The 20,642-nt window shown below is 38.2% G+C and overlaps 1 protein-coding gene across 2 annotated transcripts in view; it reads left to right on the top strand.

Annotated features, from left to right (window-relative positions):
• The window catches only part of gtf2ird1 (GTF2I repeat domain containing 1), a 48,097-nt gene that overhangs the window by 20,509 nt on the left and 6,946 nt on the right, over positions 1–20,642 (top strand). For both annotated transcript variants that reach the window (XM_023274637.3, XM_023274636.3), the window contains exons 10-20: positions 2,309–2,334; positions 4,367–4,493; positions 6,969–7,012; positions 7,251–7,331; positions 9,043–9,189; positions 14,909–14,962; positions 15,365–15,445; positions 18,755–18,938; positions 19,082–19,143; positions 19,767–19,838; positions 20,022–20,289. In XM_023274637.3, coding sequence (XP_023130405.1) covers positions 2,309–2,334; positions 4,367–4,493; positions 6,969–7,012; positions 7,251–7,331; positions 9,043–9,189; positions 14,909–14,962; positions 15,365–15,445; positions 18,755–18,938; positions 19,082–19,143; positions 19,767–19,838; positions 20,022–20,289 — 1,146 coding nt within the window. The remainder of the gene's footprint in view (positions 1–2,308; positions 2,335–4,366; positions 4,494–6,968; positions 7,013–7,250; positions 7,332–9,042; positions 9,190–14,908; positions 14,963–15,364; positions 15,446–18,754; positions 18,939–19,081; positions 19,144–19,766; positions 19,839–20,021; positions 20,290–20,642) is intronic.

The raw sequence follows: 20,642 nt of genomic DNA, 5'->3' as shown, positions 1-20,642 counted from the left end.
TCATTACTGTTAATACAATTAGGAAAGATTGAAAATGTGATTAATTAAGAATTACATCACGTTGCCATTGTCTTTGAGGGATGTTCCAGATGCAGGCCTCCGATGTGCTTCTTTGGCATGTTCATTGTTGACGGACTGCGATCATTTATAAACAAATCGATCCTTAATTCTGATGGTTGGCTCCTTTTTAACTGAAACCTAAATTTAGTTTTAATTTAATGCCGCCACTGTGGTATTAATTAATACCAGATATTATCAGATGTAATAACGGCCCAGTTCTATTTCCATGGTGTGAGCGGTTTCATTTCAAAATTATAGGCAAATATATCAGCATGTACTTGAGCGTGTCTGGTTTGTGTTAATTATGAAAACCTCATTGAGCAAACGAGAGGTTTAGCTTTAGCAAAGGCGCCACAACAATGTGGTCCAGAGGGAAATATGGTCATCATTAATTATGGATTTCATTTGGTAGATACAGGGATGAGAATTTTCCGAGTTTTTTTCCATTTGTCATTCTCATCCCTGTAGATATATTTAGAATCATCTGTTTTTTATTCATCAGAACTTCCACTTGTCTAACTCTTGAGTACATGGGATGATATCCAAAAAATAAACCCTCAGAACAATAAAATGCTAGCATGCTAACAAGATAACTTTCCTAATAATAATGCAGAACAAACAAATTCCATCCCGCAATGTGTTTTTCTGACAATCAACACTTTGTCTGTAGTTCTTAGCGCCAACTTGATTACTTTCTTTTCAAGATATATATATTAATTATTTAAACCCAATAATGTGTTGGGTTTGAAAGGGATGTTATCTTTTAAAGATATTATCATTTTCACAGCCAAAAACTGTAAAAACTGAGAGAATTGTTCGATTTCCAGCTTTCTGATATCCCTTGCTAAAGAAAACTCAGCTTAAAATAATAATATTTCATCAATATCCATTTCTCTCTATGTGTCTTATTTAAATATTTGCCAAAAATGAACCACTGACTGTAAACAGGCTCTTTAAAGAAAATAAAATAGAATTCTGTGCACCTTCACACAACTGGGAAGCCGTGAATGATTTAGTTGCCACCAACAGTCACATGGCAAAAATTCTGGGACTTTTCTGCTGAACTGCAGGCAGTGTTTACACAGAGCAGATAGGAGACTAGTGTGGAAAGAAACTGAAAACACAAGTTGCAAAATATCTATAGTATGTAGAATCACTGTTTCTCCACCATTAGATTAGATTCAACTTTATTGTCATTGCTAGTTGAAAAACATGGAGTAATGTAGAAAATTACCAGCCATATTCTTTAATGTTTATATGTGAGCATATTAGAGTATTCTACAATGTAATGTCATACTAAGGGACTAATATATACTCAAATCTTGGAAGCAAATTAGGAAAAATAGTAAAAATGTGTTGACTGAGTGCTTAGACACATAACATACTAAAGATGTTTTCCTTCAATTTAAGTTGTATGTTAATCTTACTATTGATAGCAAAACAAAAACATGAACTTTTGTAAAGAAACATATTAAAAAGAAGTGATATTCCAAAGTAATCCTCCCTTTGCTTTCTGTCATTCAAAAGCAAAAAAGCAATTTTTAGGTTGACAGAAAGCGGGAGAGGGGTTCATAAATACAAACTGTAAAGTTACAATAAAATAATATGCATTGTACAAAATCAGATATGTCCTAAAACGGTCAGCGGACAAGTGATACACCTCTTTTTAATTTGCCTTTTCACTGGCAACACCTTCAGATCAAATTTTGCCCCATTTTTTTCAAATAGTTTGTTTTGTGGTGTCATGAGCACTGTGTAAAGCCTGCAGACTGTTCTGTGATGACCTAGTATAAAATTAGGTCATCTGACTGTGTGAGTGAGGTGGTGAATTAATTATAGATGGAAATTATAAACGCCCAACTATCCCGCCTGTTTCATGATTTTAACAAACAAGTGTCAGTAAACACAGACCTAAAGAAACAATTGCGTCCAAAGATTAATTATAATCGCAGCAGGGCTGGAGTGTTTCGGTGGCAGACAGACAGAGCGGGAGCATCTGCCAGCAGGAGGGGAAGCAGTCCAGGCGAAAATCACAACCACACTTATTTTTAGTCGCAGGGATTCAATGATAACAAAAGGCATAACTCCATTACTTGATTATTTTTTGACTGATTGTTTAAAGAGGCAGTTGATGTGCTTAAATAGCCGTTAATGAAGCGTTCCTCCACATGTTTCCATCAGGTTCTTTGCCCTGAGAGCTGAAATGGTGTTTGGTGACTAACAGCCTGTCTTTGTTTTTGTATTCCAGAATGTTTGATGAAAGGATTTTCACTGGTAAGACCACCGTTCACTTTGTTTTTGTTCTCACACCGGTGTCCCTAGTTGCACTTGAAAATGTGGGAAATGGGAAAGTTTCTGTGGCAGAGGGGATTTTAATCTGTCAATGTTTATAGGCAGCGGTCTCCAACCTTTTTTGCACCACAGACCGAATTCAAGCAAGATAGTTATCTCTGGACCTGTCATCACGCACATAACAACTAGAAAAGCAGTACTCTGCCAAGGCTGCTCAGTCGTTCTATCATTTCTTTAATAAAAAATTGCGTTGTGCTGAGCACAGGCGTGTGTTATGCATGTGTGCATTATGTACGGATACTGACTCTGATTGATGGGACTCGGAAACACCCCCACAGTTTAAACAGTTGTTCCTTGTATTATTTCTGACGGATAAGTCCATAGTTAGAGTGAGGCCGTGCCGCTATCTCGCAGTGATACAGAAATCTTTCACAAATCTCTGGATCCAGACTATAAGCTGCATCACTGTCAAAATCTAATTGGTTGGTCCTTGTGTCATTTCTGACCTTCCCTGAAAATTTCATCCAAATCCACTAATCCATTTTTGAGTAACAGACAGACAGACGAACAGATGGACTTGGCTGAGTAATAATGATCTTTTTTTTAAGGGTCCTAAACAAAAAAAATTGCTTGTTTTTGCTAAATATTTACTTGCTTTTTCCTCTGTCAGCATCAAGTCTCTCCCTCTTTTAAAATAAATTTTCCGGGGACATTTATTACTCCGCCAAGAAAGGCGGCGGAGTTATGTGATGATCAGCGTTAGTTTGTTGGTCTGTCTATGTGCAACATTACTCAAAAATGGAGTAACGGATTTGGATGAAACTTTCAGAGAAGGTCAGAAATGACACAAGGACCAAGTGAGTAGATTTTGGCAGTTATGCAGCTTATAGTCTGGATCCACGGATTTGTTAAAGATTTCTGTATCATTGCGATATAGCGACACGCCGTCACTGTAACCATGACAACAAGTGAACACTTTGTCAACTGCCTGCTGACGATCACATGATTGTGATCCTACTACAAATCCACTGCGGACTTATCAGGACTTATCCATTGGGCATGATACAAGGAACAATTGATTAAATTGTGGGGGTGTTTCTGAGTCCCATCAATTCCGCTACATATTTAGGTCACGTGATTCGGTATCTGTACATAACATACACATGCATAACACACGCCTGTGCTCATTACAAGGTCATTTTTTATTAATGATTTCATCTGTCGGATATGATGCAACGACTGAGCAGCCTTGGCAGAGTACTGCACTCTCTGAGTGCTTTTCTTGTTTTTTTTAAATTTTGGCAGATTGTCGACTTCATTTAACAAATGCGGGAAACAAGCGCAGACAGAAGCAACTAGAAGACGATCTAGTCATTTTTCAAAATAAAACACCCTGCTGACTCTTCCAGAAATAAAATGTAAAATGCGACCCGGTACCAAATGACCCACGGTACCAGTTGGCAGCCCGGTGCTTGGGGACCACTGTTTATAGGTTTTCTTCGCTATAGTAACAGATGCTCAACTCATTTTGTGTCTGTGAAGTAAAACCTGATACCAAACATGCTCACAAGTGTGTTTTTTTAGCTTATTCCCCTCACCTAGTAGTAATTATTGTTGCTTTAGTTTTACCTCCCTGGACCTGTGAGGTAGTAATCACTGTTTAGTCAGCTGATTGGGCCTCACAACCATTGACATTCCAGTAAAAGTGGAGGGAAAATTACAGATAATTTGGCTCCTCGCCCAAACACAGACCGCATTTTCATTAACACGAGGAATGATCTACTGATTTTCAAGAGAGAACTTTGGGTAAAAATGTAATTATTTTGGTGGCTTTCCATGTTGGCTCTTCAGTCAGGCGTTTAGCCGTACGACATTTGTCAGGATCTTGACAATTAATTACAGTAACTGGCTAACAGAAAAGCGCTCCGTCAGGTCTTTATTTATATATTTACGCCCCACAGATGTTCTCCGCTAACACGCTGTTTGTTTATCGCCTGTGTCTTGTTTGTTGAAGCTGCCGGCAAGATTGCAAGGGAGGAGGGCAAGCATGACCTGGGCTCCACGCCTGAAGACAGCTTCCCCGACAGTCTGAGCATCCCGCCCACCACCACCGAGCTGGTCAGCAATCCTCACAGCAGCAGGTCGGAGCGCAGCCCACGCACAATCTTAGCGCCCCCCCGCACACTTTGTTTACAACGTGGAGTTTATGACACAACAGCCAGACGGTGCTGCTTTAGTATCTGGCATAACTCATTGTAATTAAATTGTTTTAATACGCTGACAGTTGTGTGGAACAGAATTTATAATGTACGTTTCTCTGTTGAGACCAGCTGTGATGAGCTTAATTTTAGCTACAGCCCTTAATTCATACAATATTTTGGGTTTTGGTTGTTTATAGTTTGATAGAACAGCAGTTTGTGAATGCTGGTTAAAGAGAACAATACAGGAACTTTGAGTTCACATTCAGTTCACCTGAAACTCACCTTAGTTTACTTGTTTTTTCCAGATTTAAGCAAAATCTCAGTATAATCAGCATTATTGAACAAATTAATTTTAAGTGTCTGAAAATAACCAATATTTGGCTTAGAAACCATTTAATTGCCTATCATACAATCTCAAAAGATGTCTGCAGACTTAAAGCCCCATTCAGAAATGCTCTTTTCAGTTAATCTGATGGCATCTGAATGTGTCTTAAAGGTCACTTTTCTGCAAAAGTCACAACAGTAATCCTACTAGATCGAGATTTTAGTAACATTTTTGTATTCATTTCAACATGTTATCATCTAAACTGCACAGAGTTGCTTTAACACACACACTTTGAGTTGTGTAGTGATTTAAAGAAGACGTTTATTTTAGCACCAATATCGTTCCAAAAACATCACAGAGAGCAAAAGTTGCCAAAATCACAATAGACCTTTCTCCTTCACTTTGTCCGACAAATATACAGCTATTAAAAGCTGAAATATCCATGACAATAAAAGTTTACTTTGATCAAAGCTAGTGGTGCGACGCAATTTAATGAATCTAATTAATTAGAAGCTTCGTAATTGATTAATTGCGATTAATCAAATTTTTATCAATTAGCAATATTTGAAACAATAAGCAAAGTTTTTCAATTCAAATAAATCTTGGTTGACGATTGAATTGATTAACAGACATATACGTGAACTTAAGCAACAAAAATGTTTGTTTCATTTCTATTTATCTGCATTTTTCATCTGTCTGCTACATTCACAGATTACTGCAAACTCAAAGTGCAATTGTAGCGATTATATTTAACATTTTAAGGCTTTTTGGAAACTCTAGGACTTTCAGTGCCTTGAAAAGTGCTCAATTATGGGACGGCTACACTGTTCGCTGGTACTAGGACTGTCGTAGCTAACGTTAGCTCTGGTGCTAACAGCAACGTGTTTTACATTGAGGTGATACCGTCAGATTGAAGTGCTGCAGTGATCAGAAAACTCTTGCAAACAACCAGGCTTTTATCCAAGCTGCCATCAGGAAGTTTTTTACAAGAAAACGTTCCGCCCAACAAGCTCAGTGTGGTCTCGTCTTCCATCACTGTTCACCAAACTTTCTTGTGTGCTGACATCACTCAGTGTGTATCTTCTTCATGGCTGGCAAACAAACTTTAGGTTCATTACCGCCACCTACTGGGCTGGAGTGTTCATCAGTGTTACCGGTGTTCCAGAAATTAGTGAATTGAGAACGGTGCGATTAAATGCGTTATTTTTTTCTGTAATTAATTAATTGGAATTAATGCATTAAAGTCCCAGCCTGAATCAAAACATAGCCAGTAACAGATTAGTTCAGGTTTAGTTTGTTGCTTTCAGTTGTTTGTAGGAGTTTTTCCCCTGAGTTTATTAAATACCTGCAGCAGTCACTTCATTAATTAATTATTCTAATAAATAATCCCCCAACATGGAGACAGACTCGATCAGAATGTAACAGAAAGGCGCTCTGTGTTCTTTTCACAGTTTATCAGCTTCAGTTTAATCATGTACGCATGGCGGATTTAGAGCTAGTCTTTTGTTTATTAGTGCATTTTGTACTTTGTATTCTTTGTTATTTCTATTTTACTACTAACCTCTGTGTAATTGTGTATATTCAACTAGCCTTTGTTTATTGTATTGTACTATTGTACTCTGGCAAAATAATTTCCTCCGGGATGATTAAAATAGATCTTTCTTTTCTTATCTTATCTTATCTTATCTTGTCTTGTCTTGTCTTGTCTTGTCTTGTCTTGTCTTGTCTTGTCTTGTCTTGTCTTGTCTTGTCTTGTCTTGTCTTGTCTTGTCTTGTCTTGTCTTGTCTTGTCTTGTCTTGTCTTGTCTTGTCTTGTCTTGTCTTATCTTATTTTTTTCCACAAATATTTCATGATAGTATTTGAGATTGTGTAAAACTTTAAGGGTGTCCGAAAACCTTTTTCCACCCTTGTAATCTGCAGGTACTGTTTCTTTCTGCATCATTTTAGTGGATTTGTCAGAGTGAAATCATAACAAACATTAATGCAAAAGTGAAACCTCTAAGCTTAAGTCATGCTGGGAAAAAAAAGCTTTCTAGTGAATCAGTTTTTCCATTTGCAAATCACCAACACGTTTTATTTTACTGCACAGATCAACAAGTGCTTGTGTGAGTCCTCTGGCTGACTGTGAAGCAGGTATGTTCTTTCTAAACTCTTCATCATGTTTTGCCGCCTGAACTTACAAATGATTTGAACCCCGAGTCTTAAATATGAGTTCTAACGGTCCTTGAAAGTCTCTTTCCCGCCGTGTTTTGCAGTTCGATCGCTTCCAACACATTCTATCGCCTGCTTAAATCTGTTTTAACGCCGCCGTAAAACACAGTGCCACACACTGATGGGAACTCACGCAGAATGAACTGTTCAATCCCCGCAGGTCCTTCAGGAGATTGCATTCCTTTGAGGAGGATTAAAACGGAGCCTCCAGACGGGGAAATCATTCAAGTTACAGTGCCAGGTAAGTCGGCACACGCTCGGTAGCCTTTAGCTGTGAAAATTGTTCACTTCCAAAAATACAAACGCTTTGTGCAGACGCAGGTTTTCACAGATTGGCCCTGAAGTATTGCAGGTTTGTGATTCAGACCAGAAACCAAAACACTTTTAGAGGAGCAGGCAGAGCTTTTAGTTGGTCGAGCTAATGTGGAGATTATAATTACAACTTCCCCTTGTGGGTCATTCCAGGATTGGAGGACATTTTACGTCCCACCCATCAAATTTCAAATAATCCACATGCAAAATACTAAAACATGCAAGTTGTTGTATAAAGGTATTTATCCACCAAATCTCAAAAACTAGGAGAAAAGAATGTTTGAAAATATTTTTTAAAATCCTAAATAAGTCTGGAGTTCAACATAAAATGCCATTTTTCTCTTGTCCCACCCCCCTGATGACCAACTGAATCTCAAATAAAACAGTTAAAATTAAATTTATTCTTTTTTGGTATTTTTTTTCATTGAAGTCTCTTGTAATTGTGGGATTTTTTTTTTAAATCAACATAATATTTTAAATAATAATTATTTTGCATGTGTCCCACAACACCTCCGTTAGCAAAACCTTTTTAGCTGGTAGAAGCAGAAGAAAACAGTGAATCACATGAAACGCTTAAATTAACATCATCAAACAGTTTTCCAAAAGAATGTATAGAGCAAAGCTGTATCCTTTCTTCTATTTTTCATATTTTCATAACATTATTAGCCTTGATTGAATGTCTCACTCTACCTCATATTATCAGGATCAGGCTAATTATTTTTACTGTTTTCAATCAATCAGTTTGTCCTCTTGGTCAGCAGTAACAGCTAGCTTATGGAAGCAAATCAGACTCATCAGATTTTTAATTTCAAAAGCTGGAGAATTCCTAGCTTTGAATTTTATGACGTTAAAATTATGTATGAGTGTTTTTTATGCCTGAATTTAGCTCCACAGCATAAATTTAAGATGCTCAAATTTGACAGATTCAAAATTCATAACTGTGTCATACTGTTCAGAAGACATTTTTGACTTCTGTCTACTTCCAGTCATGGTTGTTCTGTTTCCATAGAGGTGCAGGACTTTATTTTATAGTGAAAAATTTGTCCACAGTGAGTAAAAATGTGACAGAAATGCCCAGAAACTGATTGGAGTTCAGAGTTCTAGTGACTTCAAGTGTGGAGACTAACTGATTATGATTGTATTGATTGAAATTCTCCAACCTGATTGCTGAATAAATGTTAACAAGAGAAAAGAAGGGCTTAGCTTTAGAGATGTGACGATTTACAAGAGTCGCAACTTCAGTGCAGAAGTGAAAAACTAATCACAGTTTGCGTTATTCACTTTAGCTCTTTGGTTTTTGAGAGTTTGTGACAAAAATCCCAGTAAATCTCCGCTGAGTCCAGACCTCTAGAACTACCACAGAAAGAAACAAGATACAAATACCTGATAATTATAGAAAAAATCTATTCTGACAGGTGACGCTTTATATAATAATCATGCTTCCGAGGTATGAAAATATGATAATTTTTTGTACAAATTTGATCTTGCTTCCAAGTCCTATAGTGTCTGTACTATCCTTCTAGCTTTAATTTTGTAGTATCTTTATTGGATGTACTGCAGTATTATACGTGTTACCCCACACTTCTGCACTTTCTACTGTGAAATATCAGTCAAGGACAAATAAATTCCGCCTCCTCTAGATGCTGGTCTGAGCGGTGAGGAGCCCTCTGAGCCTGTGGCTGAGCCCACCACCGCTGCTGCACCATGTCCAGCCATAGCCTCACCCTCCGCCCCCTCTGCTCCCCCGGCCCCCTCGGCCACCCACCACCCGATGGAAAACCACACAGGTAACCTCACCTCCGCCAGCCCACACCTCCGTTTCCTCACACTGCAGCTCCCGGATTGCTGACTCCACCTCTGCGTCACGCGGCCGCCACCTCACACTCCACCGGCTGTTTTTTAGGGAGCTAAATAAGCAGCGGCACGTATGAAACCACTTTTTTCTCAGATACTTTACCTCCAACTCCTTCACTCCCTCAAGTAGCCACCAACCCCCAACCTGAAAAGATCGTCTCCCTAGATCTCACCTCCTGTCGACTCTTTCCCTCCAGTCTCATCTGTGAAAGGCACCATGCATCACATGTTCTGACACTTTGAGTCTTAAGCCACAACCTTTTGCCTTTTTTAGGTTTCAGCGATTGATGCATTGTGCACATTTGCAGATTTTGAGTTGTCCTCTAGTCCTGCTGCCCACAACAGCTAGTTAGTTATTGTATTAGAGAATAAACTACTCCTCAGAGCTCCCAAATCCTCCCCCTCTACTCTTTCTCTCCATTAAACCTTAGATAAATAGAATAAGGTCACCAAGAACATTTGAGTAGACGACTCTCTCTTTCCAAACTGCACCGGCCTCATTCATCAGCTGCTACACTACCGTTCAAAAGTTTGGGGTCACTTAGAAATGTCCTTATTTTTGAAATAAAATCATTGTTTTCAATGAAGATAACATTAAAGTAATCAGAAATCCAGTGTAGACATTGTTAATGTGGTAAATGACTATTGTAGCTGGAAACAGCTGATTTTTAATGGAATATCTCCATAGAGGTACAGAGGAACATTTCCAGCAACCATCACTCCTGTGTTCTAATGCTACATTGTGTTAGCTAATGGTGTTGAAAGGCTAATTGATGATTAGAAAACCCTTGTGCAGTTATGTTAGCACATGGATAAAAGTGGGAGTTTTCATGGAAAACATGGAATTGTCTGGGTGACCCCAAACTTTTGAACGGTTGTGTGGGTTCTCTTAAATTGTAACCAAATACATGCAAATATGTCTTTGAGATGTCTGTCCAGCCCAATATAATGGAGGCGAAGTGCTTCAGTGGTGCTGCTGAAAGCTCTAAAATATTACATTAAATAAATCAATAGTAGCCTGTCCTTTTAGCAAAGTCCCTGTTACTCTGGAAAATCTTCTGCACTGTTGCTAGTTTTCAAAGGGAGTTTTTCAGAAAATAGCTTCAATGAAAACTGCCAGCAGTGCAGGACTTTAAAGAATCCACTCACAAACATTATATTGGGTTCATAACAGACACCTTTAATCTCTAATTTTATTGAAATGACCCTTTAAGACCAACAAATGTGTGTACCTGCATCTTAATGCTGCTCTGCACAATCAATCAGGTTGTTTTATTTTATAAATGAAATTAACATATAAATGAGGCCATTTTTTTACATTTTGAAGGTGCTACAGAGATTGAAGAGTCTATTCAATGCAAAACGTTGCTTTCAGGAGGCGTTTTGTTTTTATTTTGTTGATTTGATTGTGCTTTGTTTAAGTTTTCTTTTCTTTCACAAATGACCACTAAAGGAAAGGAAATGAAGGTAAGTGCAGCAAGTGTCACATTTCGTATGATTTACAGTTGAGTGATCTGTAGGAAAGCATTTGAAAGCTGACGTTTTTTGCATTATTTCTGCAAGTAAAATACAATAACCCATCTGTATACATTTTAGGACAGGGGTGTTAAACTCATCTTAGTTCAGGGGCCACATTCAGCCCAATTTGGTCTGAAGTGGACCAGACCAGTAAAATCACAACATAATAATCTATAGATAACCACAAGTCAAAATTTTTTCTTTGTTTTAGTGCAAAAAAGTATGTTCTGAAAATGAACAATCTGAAATTTCTGAAGAAAAATAAATGCAATTTCAACAGCATTATGCCTCAGTTTATCATTTACACATTACAACTTCCAGATCACAGAGGATCTACAAAGGAACAAAACATTTAGCTACAGGTATCTGGAAATGAATGATATAGTACTTTACTTTATGATCAAAATGCCAAAAGTCAGACAAAAAAAGACAAAAAACTACAAAAGCAGGACAAAATATTACAAAAATGAGACACAAAACGACAGCAACACCAAAACAAAACAAAAAAGAGACAAAATATTAGACAAAAAAAATCTACAAAGCAACAAAAAAATGGACAAACGAGACAAAAAATGACAAAAGCGCGAAACAAAACAACATAAAAGTAGACAACACAAGTGAGATAAAAACACAAAATGACACAAACGATACACAAAACAACAAATAAAGCGAAACAAAATGAGAAAAATAGGACAAAAAACACAAGTGAGACAAAAAGGAAACACTAAACGACAAAAACGAGAAACAAAACGACAAAAACATGAGACAAACGACAGGAGTCAGTCAAAAAACAACAAAAACAGGACAAAATATTACAAAAATGAGACATAAAATGACAAAAGAACAATGAGTAATGTAATATTTTATGATCAAAACAACTTGTCTAGAAATTATTTTAAATTTATAGTTTCACAGATTTACAATTTTCAGTTAATGTCTTCTGTGTAATTTTTGCTCTTTACAAAGTCGTCCTGTGGGCCGGATTAGACCCTCTGGCGGGCCGGTTTTGGCCTGTGGACCGCATGTTTGACACCCCTGTTTTAGGACATTTCTTAATGGAATTGTGTGTGTGTTTGGGCTGCCCAACTTTCTAAGATAAAAGTTTGTAGATGATTCAACTCAAACACACAAGAAAATCAAGTGTATCTGTCCCAGAATCACCTATAAGGAGGCTTCCGAGTTCGATTCTAAGTTTAAACCAGTGGCTAAATGTACAGTAAACTTTTTCAGCAGTGTTGCAGTTTAAGCAGCGCCCAGAAGAGAGACTATTTTCTCAACAGTTCATGTTTATTTCAACTCAGCCGGACAGATTTTAATGTCTGTTAAATGTTAAACATTGTCTTCTGCAAAGATGCAACATGTAATAAAATGGATTCAAACTGTACCTTTAATGTCTCCAAGCAAAGTAATGAGAGGGTTGCACAGTTTACTGCCATACTGAACAAGAAGCAGACGATAAGTTTGTCGGGTTTATGATGTTCTGTTCTTGTGTTATGTTGCAAAAGACTCGGGCAGCGTGGCTTAAAGTCACAATACACCACATGTACACACATGCAAATGGAATTGCACTTAGCTTTTATTCATTACATCAGAAGAACCACTTCTCTACTGTTACAATTCAACAGCAGTTTGCCTGGAGCCATTAATTTAAACCACCTTTGGTTAAGCAGTAATTCAGTGTGATCACACCGTCTCCACCGAAAGACAACAGACAATAACTTTGGATTAGTGCCGTCTCATGGTGCACCAGTTATTTTGTCCGTCCCCTCTGTACACTCAGGGTAACGGACGCTCTAAGCTTCACAAATGTAATAATTACTGCAACACTAATGCCCCAAACCTGAGCTACCACACTGTCGTCTCTTGTCTTACATTGAACATTGTGCAATGAAGCAACTCGTCAACAGTAAAGCATCACTTTTTTTACAACTTAAGCTTTGTTTTCGTCCCTTTTCACCTTTTAGCAACAGTAATGTAATTCCTGCCAATAATGTGATAAATTTGGCCATTTTAAATGTAGTAAAGCCAATAATGTAATAAGTTATTTCGTTATTGGTTGTTAGTTGAATGGCCTAGCATTAAAAATGCCTTTGAAATAAAAGATTTTTTTTCAATTTTTGTGCAGTTTGCGCATCAAAAATAGATCTAGTGGACGACATAGTCGTCATATTCATTCATCAAGGATACGTCCCATGTAGCTCTCACTCTCCTTAATTATGGTTGTAGTAGCCAATTTGAGAAATATTTTTGTATAAAATTGTTATTTAGAATATTGTTTATTTGCTTAGATACGTAAATTCATAATTCTATGTCACTGTCAAATGAATTTACCACATTTTTTCTTGGAAAACATTTAATTAAAAAATTTTTCAAACATTTCTCAAGGAAAAACGATTCAGTCCTCACCTAAAACTGTCTTTAAATAACTGGACTGGCACTATAATGGCACTCAACTCCAAAAAACTAGAGTATTTTGTACATATTGAACTAAGAGGAAAACATCAACATAAAATTGACATTGCTTCTTCTAGTAAATGTCCTTAACTTTGTACTTTACTGAGAGGAATCCAGGCTTTCACCCATCAGTTGTCCTCGCCAAATGACTGTTGTATGTGTTATAACTTAGACACTGTTGGTCCAGCAACCTTGCAGAGCTTCATGATACAATGGAACAGTCATCTTCTGTCTAGTTCTAGGCTCTCTATAAGAGTTTCTCTTCTGCACTGCCTGTCCAAAAAATAAGTCACACTCTAGTATTTCATTGGACCACCTTTATCTCTAAGAACGACACTCATTCACTGTGGCATCATTTCTATAAGCTTCTGCAATGTCACAGCATTTATTTCTGTCCAGAGTTGCATTAATTTTCTACCAAGATCTTATATTGATGATGGGAGAGTCGGACAAAATCTTCTCCAGAACATCCCAAAGATTCTCAGTGGGGCTGAGGTCTGGATTCTGTGGAGGACAATCCATCTCATGCTCCCTGATCCACTCATTCTCAATGTGAACCCATGAATCCTGACATCATCATCATGGAACATGTCCATGACATCAGGGAAGAAAAACTCCACTGATGGAAAGACCTGGTCATTCAGTATCTTCAGGTAGTCAGCTGACCTCATTCTTTGGGAACATAATGCTGCTGAACCTGACCAACCCCAGATCATAACCCTAAACCCCACAGGCTGGTAGACACTAGCCATGATGAGGTCATCACTTCATCTGCCTCTCTTCTTACCCTGATGCCCCCATCACTCTGGAACAGGGTAAATCTGGACTCATCAGACCACATGACCTTCTTCCATTGATCCAGAGTCCAATCTTTATGCTCCATAGCAAGCTGAAGCCTTTTTTTCTGATTAGCTTCACTGATTAGTGGTTTTCTTAGAGCTACAGCTGTTTAGTTCCAATCCTTTGAGTTCTCTTCATATTGTGTGTAGAAATGTTCTTACTTTCATTATTAAACATAGCTGTGAGTTCTACTGTTGATTTCCTACAATCATCTAAGAGTTTGTTCCTTGTAGATGATGGTTCTCCGCTATCCTCCAGGTTTTAATAATGTGTTGGACGGTTCTTAACCTGATTTTAGTAGTTTCAGAAAACTTCTTAGTTGTTTTCTTTGCTTGATGCAGGCCAATAATCTGACTCTTCTGAGAGATTAACATCCTTTCCATGACCACAGGATTTGTCTTCCAACATAGTTGTTTCAGAAATGAGAAGCTCCTCACTGCATCAGCTAGAGTTAAATAAGTTGTTGCAGCTGAAACATATTCATCACAGCAGTAATTATCCAATGGAAGGTTCTTACCTATTTGCTTAGTTAAATCCAGGTGGTGACTTTTTTTTGAACAGGCAGTGTATATAAGAAAAGAAATGCAGTCCTATTTATGTATTATTACATTATTGGCTGCAGTTATTTTCAAAGGATTTTTTTAATGCTAGGCCAATAACGTAATAACTTATTACATGATTGGCAAAATGTTATTACTTTATTGGCTCAAAAACTTTATTACAGTATTGGCAGTGTTTATGTTATTGGTTACTGCACACCTGAATAATATCTTCACTGGTGCAGAAATGTTTCAAAGCAGGTCTTGCTGTTCGCCTCTCTCATGTTTTTTTTCCTTGCAGCTGAAGCTCTGTCGTCCAGTGCGGCCTCCCAGAGCATCAGAAGATCCTCTGAAGGTAGGGTGGACTGACTCATACTGTATGCTGCGCTACATGCAGTGCTTTTGGCCTCTTCCATCTCCGTGTGACGGCGTATAACCCTGTCAGAATAAAACACAACAGCTGCCGACTCTGACCCGGCTTACCCGCTTTCACAAATGTTTAAACTTTCCTGTTTAGCTCCATTTTTGCACTCTGCTCTCCGACATCTATTTGTTATGTTCGCTGGTGATTAATACACCCCGCCCTGCTCTGACCCCGTAATGACACAGTCAGTTTGTCATTACCGGGTCAGCACAGGGCGGCTGGAATCTGTCAAAATAAAGTCGGCGAGCGGAGAAGCTGTAATGTTTGGCAGTCTGACCCCGCCGACCTCATGCAGTAACTCTCTTTCATTTTTCATTTGCTCGGCTCGTTCAGCGGGGAGTCTGGTGGAGGACATCGGTGAAATGATTCTTCAGCTGCGGAGACAAGTGGAGAGCCTCTTCAGCATTAAGTACGGTAAGCTACCTGTAGAGCCGCAGCTTTATCCTGGTTCACAGGAGGCCAGCAAGTTACGCATTCATTTCTGCAGTAAGACTTTAATCTCCTCCACGAGTACGCACCCAAAACCGCTGTAGTGTGATATAAAATGCAAGCTTTTACAGACATACTAATATTGTACTGGTTAAGTCAGGGGTGTCGAACTCATCTTAGTTCAGGGGCTGCATTCAGCCCCGTTTGATCTCAGGTGGGTCAGACCAGTAAAATTACAGCACAATAACCTATAAATAACCACAGCTGCAGTTGTGCAAAAAGGTGTGTTCTGAAACTGTTCGCATTTACGGAACTGTCTCTTTACAAAACATCACAAACAACCTGAAATTCCTGAAGAAAATAAGTTCAATTTCAACAATATTAGGCCTCAGTTCATTTACACACTACATTTTACAGTTTACAGTGGATCTACAAACACAGAAAACATTTAGTCACAGGTGTCTGGAACTGAACAATATAGTTTATTACTTTAGGATCAAAATGACAAAAGTCTGACAAAAAAAAATACAACAAAATATTACAACAATGAGACACAAAACGGCAACACAACAGTGAGCCATATCATATTTTACTTTATAATCAAAACAACTTGTCATGGCCTAGAAATTATTTTAAATTTATAGTTTTACAAACTTACAATCTGCATTTAATATCTCCTCTGTAGTTTTTGCTCTTTACAAAGTCGTCCTGCGGGCCGGATTGGACCCTCTGTCGGGCCACTTCTGGCCTGCGGGCCGCATGTTTGACACCCCTGGTGTAAGTTGTTTAATAATTTAACAGAATGAATCTGTTCGGCCAAATTATAGGACATGAATCTCAAGCAGAGATGTTACTGTACAGGTAGAACTAATGAAATAATTTGCTGTTGCATTCAGAGGATTACCACTGAGCTTTATGAGGCTTTGAGACGGGATACAGGCCTTACTTTACTTCCTGCTGTGAGGATCAATAAGTTCGACTATCAGGGCCCCTTGGCAGCCCTTCTGAACACACAGAGTATCTTAAGAGTCGCTTTTCAACGTGCAGTAAACCTATAAAAATCCCTGAACCTCAGAAATGGACACCAGGAGTCCGTAGTGAAATGTTTCTCTGCTGGTGTCTCACAAGACGTTTTCCTTGTAATGTGTGGTTAATGTTGAGAAAAAGTGTATTTTATCCCAAACCTGGATCTTTTTCCAACCTACAACAAGCAGTTTTGGTGCCCAACAGTGAGTAAAGATGATATAAATAATCTAATATTTACATAAATACCAATCAATGGCAATTTCTCATGTTTTTGTAGTTTTTCTCTGAGCAATATCAGGCGGAAGAATTTGCTTTAGTATTAATAACGTTTTATCTTATAAAACTAAAACTGAACACAAACGTCAAAGTTCTCACTCCTGCTACACCTCTTCAACCTCTTAATGAGGTTCTTTTCAATTGCAAAAAAGTCCTATTAATAAATATTCACACATGAAATGCTGATGCAGGCGTCTCTACTGCTACAGAATACCTGGTGTGAATATCAGAAGCTTCCAGCTTTGACAAAATGACAGTATTGACGGCCTGGGAGTGAAAACTGGTTCAGAAAACTACCAGTGAAAAGTGGTGCCTGAGCAAAAGTATAGACAGTATATTAATATTATTCATTATATTGGCAAAGTTCAATCAGATCATTCAGTCACACTTTATTTATACAGCACTCTTCATACAAACATGCAACACAGAGTGCTTTACAAAGATTAAAAAAAAGCAATAAAACAGTGCAAACATTTCCACCCCCACAGTCCAGTTATCAATAAAAGACTCTAAAACACAGTGATTGAAGAACTGAGGAAACATTATCCTTCAAAATAAAAACCAAAAACACTGTTATCAGAATGCAGATAGAAGGAAATAGAAAATAAATAAATAAAACAAAATAATATATAAACAGATTAAAAAATGCTACAAATTATGTAATAAACTGTACGTTAAATAGACTAAAATATTTATATAGGTCAATAAATAAAATTCGTTCTAAGACGATGAATGAATAAAATCTATCAAATTGACATTGTAATAACCAAAGTAACTGCTGACCACAGTCAAGTTATCAATAAAGAACTCTAAAACAGTGACTGAAGAAACGAGGAAACATTATCCTGTATAACATGTGAGAGGAGGAAAAACCGAATGAGATTAAATAAAGTAAAATAAGCTAGATAAATAACTATAATAGAATAAATGAAATAAAAAAATCTTGAAATAAGGATAGAAAGAGATAGAAAATAAATAAAATTAAATAATATATATAAACTAAATGAGATATAAAAATGAAGTAATAAACTGTACATTAAATAGACTGAAATGTGTAAATAGATAGAATTAGTTCTAAGAAGAGTAATGAATAAAATCTATCAAATAAATCAAAAAACTGACTAAAAACTTAGGTCTTGAGTTTGCTTTTAAATTGGCATAATAACAGCCAAAGTAACTGCTGACTTCTGTAAAAAATCGTTTTAGTTCATTCAGTCCAATTTGATCTCAAGTGATCAGTAAAATCACAGCATAATAACTTTATATTTGTTTTGTTACAAAAAAGTCCATTCTGAAAATGTTCACATTTAATGAACTATCTTTTTACAAAACATTGTGAACAACCTGAAATTTCTTTAGAAAAATAAGTGAAATGCTTCAGTTTATCATTTACACATTACAACTTACAGATCACAGTGTATCTACAACAAAACATTCAGTCACTGAACAATGTAGAATTTTACTTTATAATCAGAACAACTTGTCAAGCTCTAGAAATTATTTTAAATTTAAATTCATTTCCACATCTATGTAATAATCCCGAGCTCATATTATTAAGAAGGTTAAGTTGTCCCCCTGCCTTTTTATGTATAAAATTTGTGCATAAAAATACATAAAAGTTGTTTCAGTGCATGAACAATAAGGTTCCACCAAACCTGACTGACATCAGATTGTATCAAAGCTCAATGTCTTTAAATATTTCCACAGTAAGGATTCGTTTTCACAGAACTTTATTCTTCAGGATGTAGGTTTACTCACTGTTTAGTTTCATCTTTTTTACACTTTGCAAAGTCATTAGACTGGATTGGACCCTCTGATGGGCCAGTTTTGGCCCACGGGTCATATGTTTGACACCCCTGGAAGTTTTTTTTGGCTGTTCCCGGTCTAACTCCTATGTAGTGATTTGATTAAGGCCAAACCTAATAAATAAGGACCAGATTCTGAAGTGGAATCATCCTTTCTGTGCTTCTTTTGCCTTCTCCTTTTACTCAGCTGAGGCTCTGGGCCTCCCGGAACCAGCCAAGGTGCCGTACTCCAAGTTCCAGATGTATCCAGAGGATCTGTGCGTCACCGGGCTGCCGGAGGGAATCTCCCTCCGAAGGCCAAACTGCTTCGGAGCCGCCAAGCTACGCAAGATCCTGGCTGTTAGCAGTCAGATCCAGTTCATTATCAAAAGGTGAGGCGCATGATGTTTGTGTTTTAGTGTGATAAAGGTCATGTCAGGTGCATATGGCTCATTTTATTAGCTGAATTTTAATGTAGGGATTTATTCACAGATTCGTAAATATTGGATTAATCTGTTGTTTTGTTTGTCTGCAGGCCTGAGCTCTTAACTGAGCAAGTAAAACAAGAAATGCCTTCCATCCCCGTCTGTGAGTCAGGTGTGTCTGCTTCTTTTTGGAGATGTAAGGTGAAACATATCATCAAATTGAAGATGGGAAGACGTACTATAGCTATTTTGTGGTTATTTAGTTCTATCTATATAATAGTTTTGTTCAGTAAAGAGTGCACCACGTTTATTTTTAAATATAAAGCTGATTTGCACGTGTTAGGGTAATCAATATGTAATTATTTCATAATGTTTTCAGTCAGTTGCCCTTTTTAAATCGATCTGTTTCTTCTAGAAACACAGAAGGATGTAAAGATGCAGGCATTGCACATAGTGTAATACTTAAGGGCTTTGAAAACAAAGTCGTATCTGCAGACTGTGCAGAAAATTCCACCATCTGGAAGCTCATAATGCAGCTTTAAAGATGCTATTTGTACCATCCTCTGCATAGATGAAACTATGAGGTCAGATCCAGTTCACGCACTATTTTTAACACGGCTCTTCTGAAGAGAAAAGAAAGTCCTTGCAGGGATTTTCCTGCGGCTATGTCTACTTTTTTATTGTGAAAAAGCTCAGCTGCTGGAACAAGAAGCGACTCTTAACGTCTGTTGGATTCAATAAATCTTTAGAGAGACGAAAAAGACACAAGTGTAACCTTTAAATGTTTTTCCACAGAGCTGGACCCCAAGGACGCTACGCCGCTAACAGAGGACACTGCAGCTATTTCCAAGAGACCTGGATTCTCAGGTACGTTCCCAGTTTCACCTTCACTGACCACTTTGAAGCTCAGATCTGGCGCCTGTCATCTGTTTCAACATAAATCAGCTTTGTGCGTTGACATTTATCACCCTCGCTTCAAACACTAAACGGTGAAAGGAAGTCCAAAGAACAAGCGGCTTTCAAAGTGTCGTTTCTCTCTGCTCTCTCCAGAGTGTTTGGAGTCCAAGCTGTCCAGGATCGACCTGGCCAACACGCTGCGAGAGCAGGTCCAGGATCTGTTCAACAGGAAGTATGGGGAGGCATTGGGCATCAAGTACCCCGTCCAAGTGCCTTACAAGAGGATCAAGAACAACCCGGACTCGGTCATCATCGAGGGCCTTCCCCCCGGCATCCCCTTCAGGAAGCCCTGCACCTTCGGCTCCCAGAACCTGGAGAGGATCCTGGCGGTCGCCGACAAAATCAGCTTCACCATCACCAGGTGGGAAACTGCGGTCACATGATCGTTTTAACAGCCACTTCCTGTTTCCTGGGGTGAATAAAGTATCCATCCATCCATGCATCCATCCATCCATCCACCCACCCACCCACCCACCCACCCACCCATCCATCCATCCATCCATCCACCCACCCACCCACCCATCCATCCATCCATCCATCCATCCATACATCCATCCATCCATACATGCATCCATCCATGCATCTAATCCATCCACGCATCCATCTGCCCATCCATCCATCCATCCATCCATCCATCCATGCATCCATCCATCCATGCATCCATCCATCCATCCACCCACCCACCCACCCATCCATGCATCCATCCATCCATCC

The sequence above is a fragment of the Amphiprion ocellaris genome, chromosome 14 (genome assembly GCF_022539595.1).
Source record: "Amphiprion ocellaris isolate individual 3 ecotype Okinawa chromosome 14, ASM2253959v1, whole genome shotgun sequence".
NCBI classification, from domain to species: domain Eukaryota; kingdom Metazoa; phylum Chordata; class Actinopteri; family Pomacentridae; genus Amphiprion; species Amphiprion ocellaris.
The sequence above is the reverse complement of the archived record's forward strand: the minus strand, read 5'-3'. Positions and strand labels throughout refer to the sequence as shown.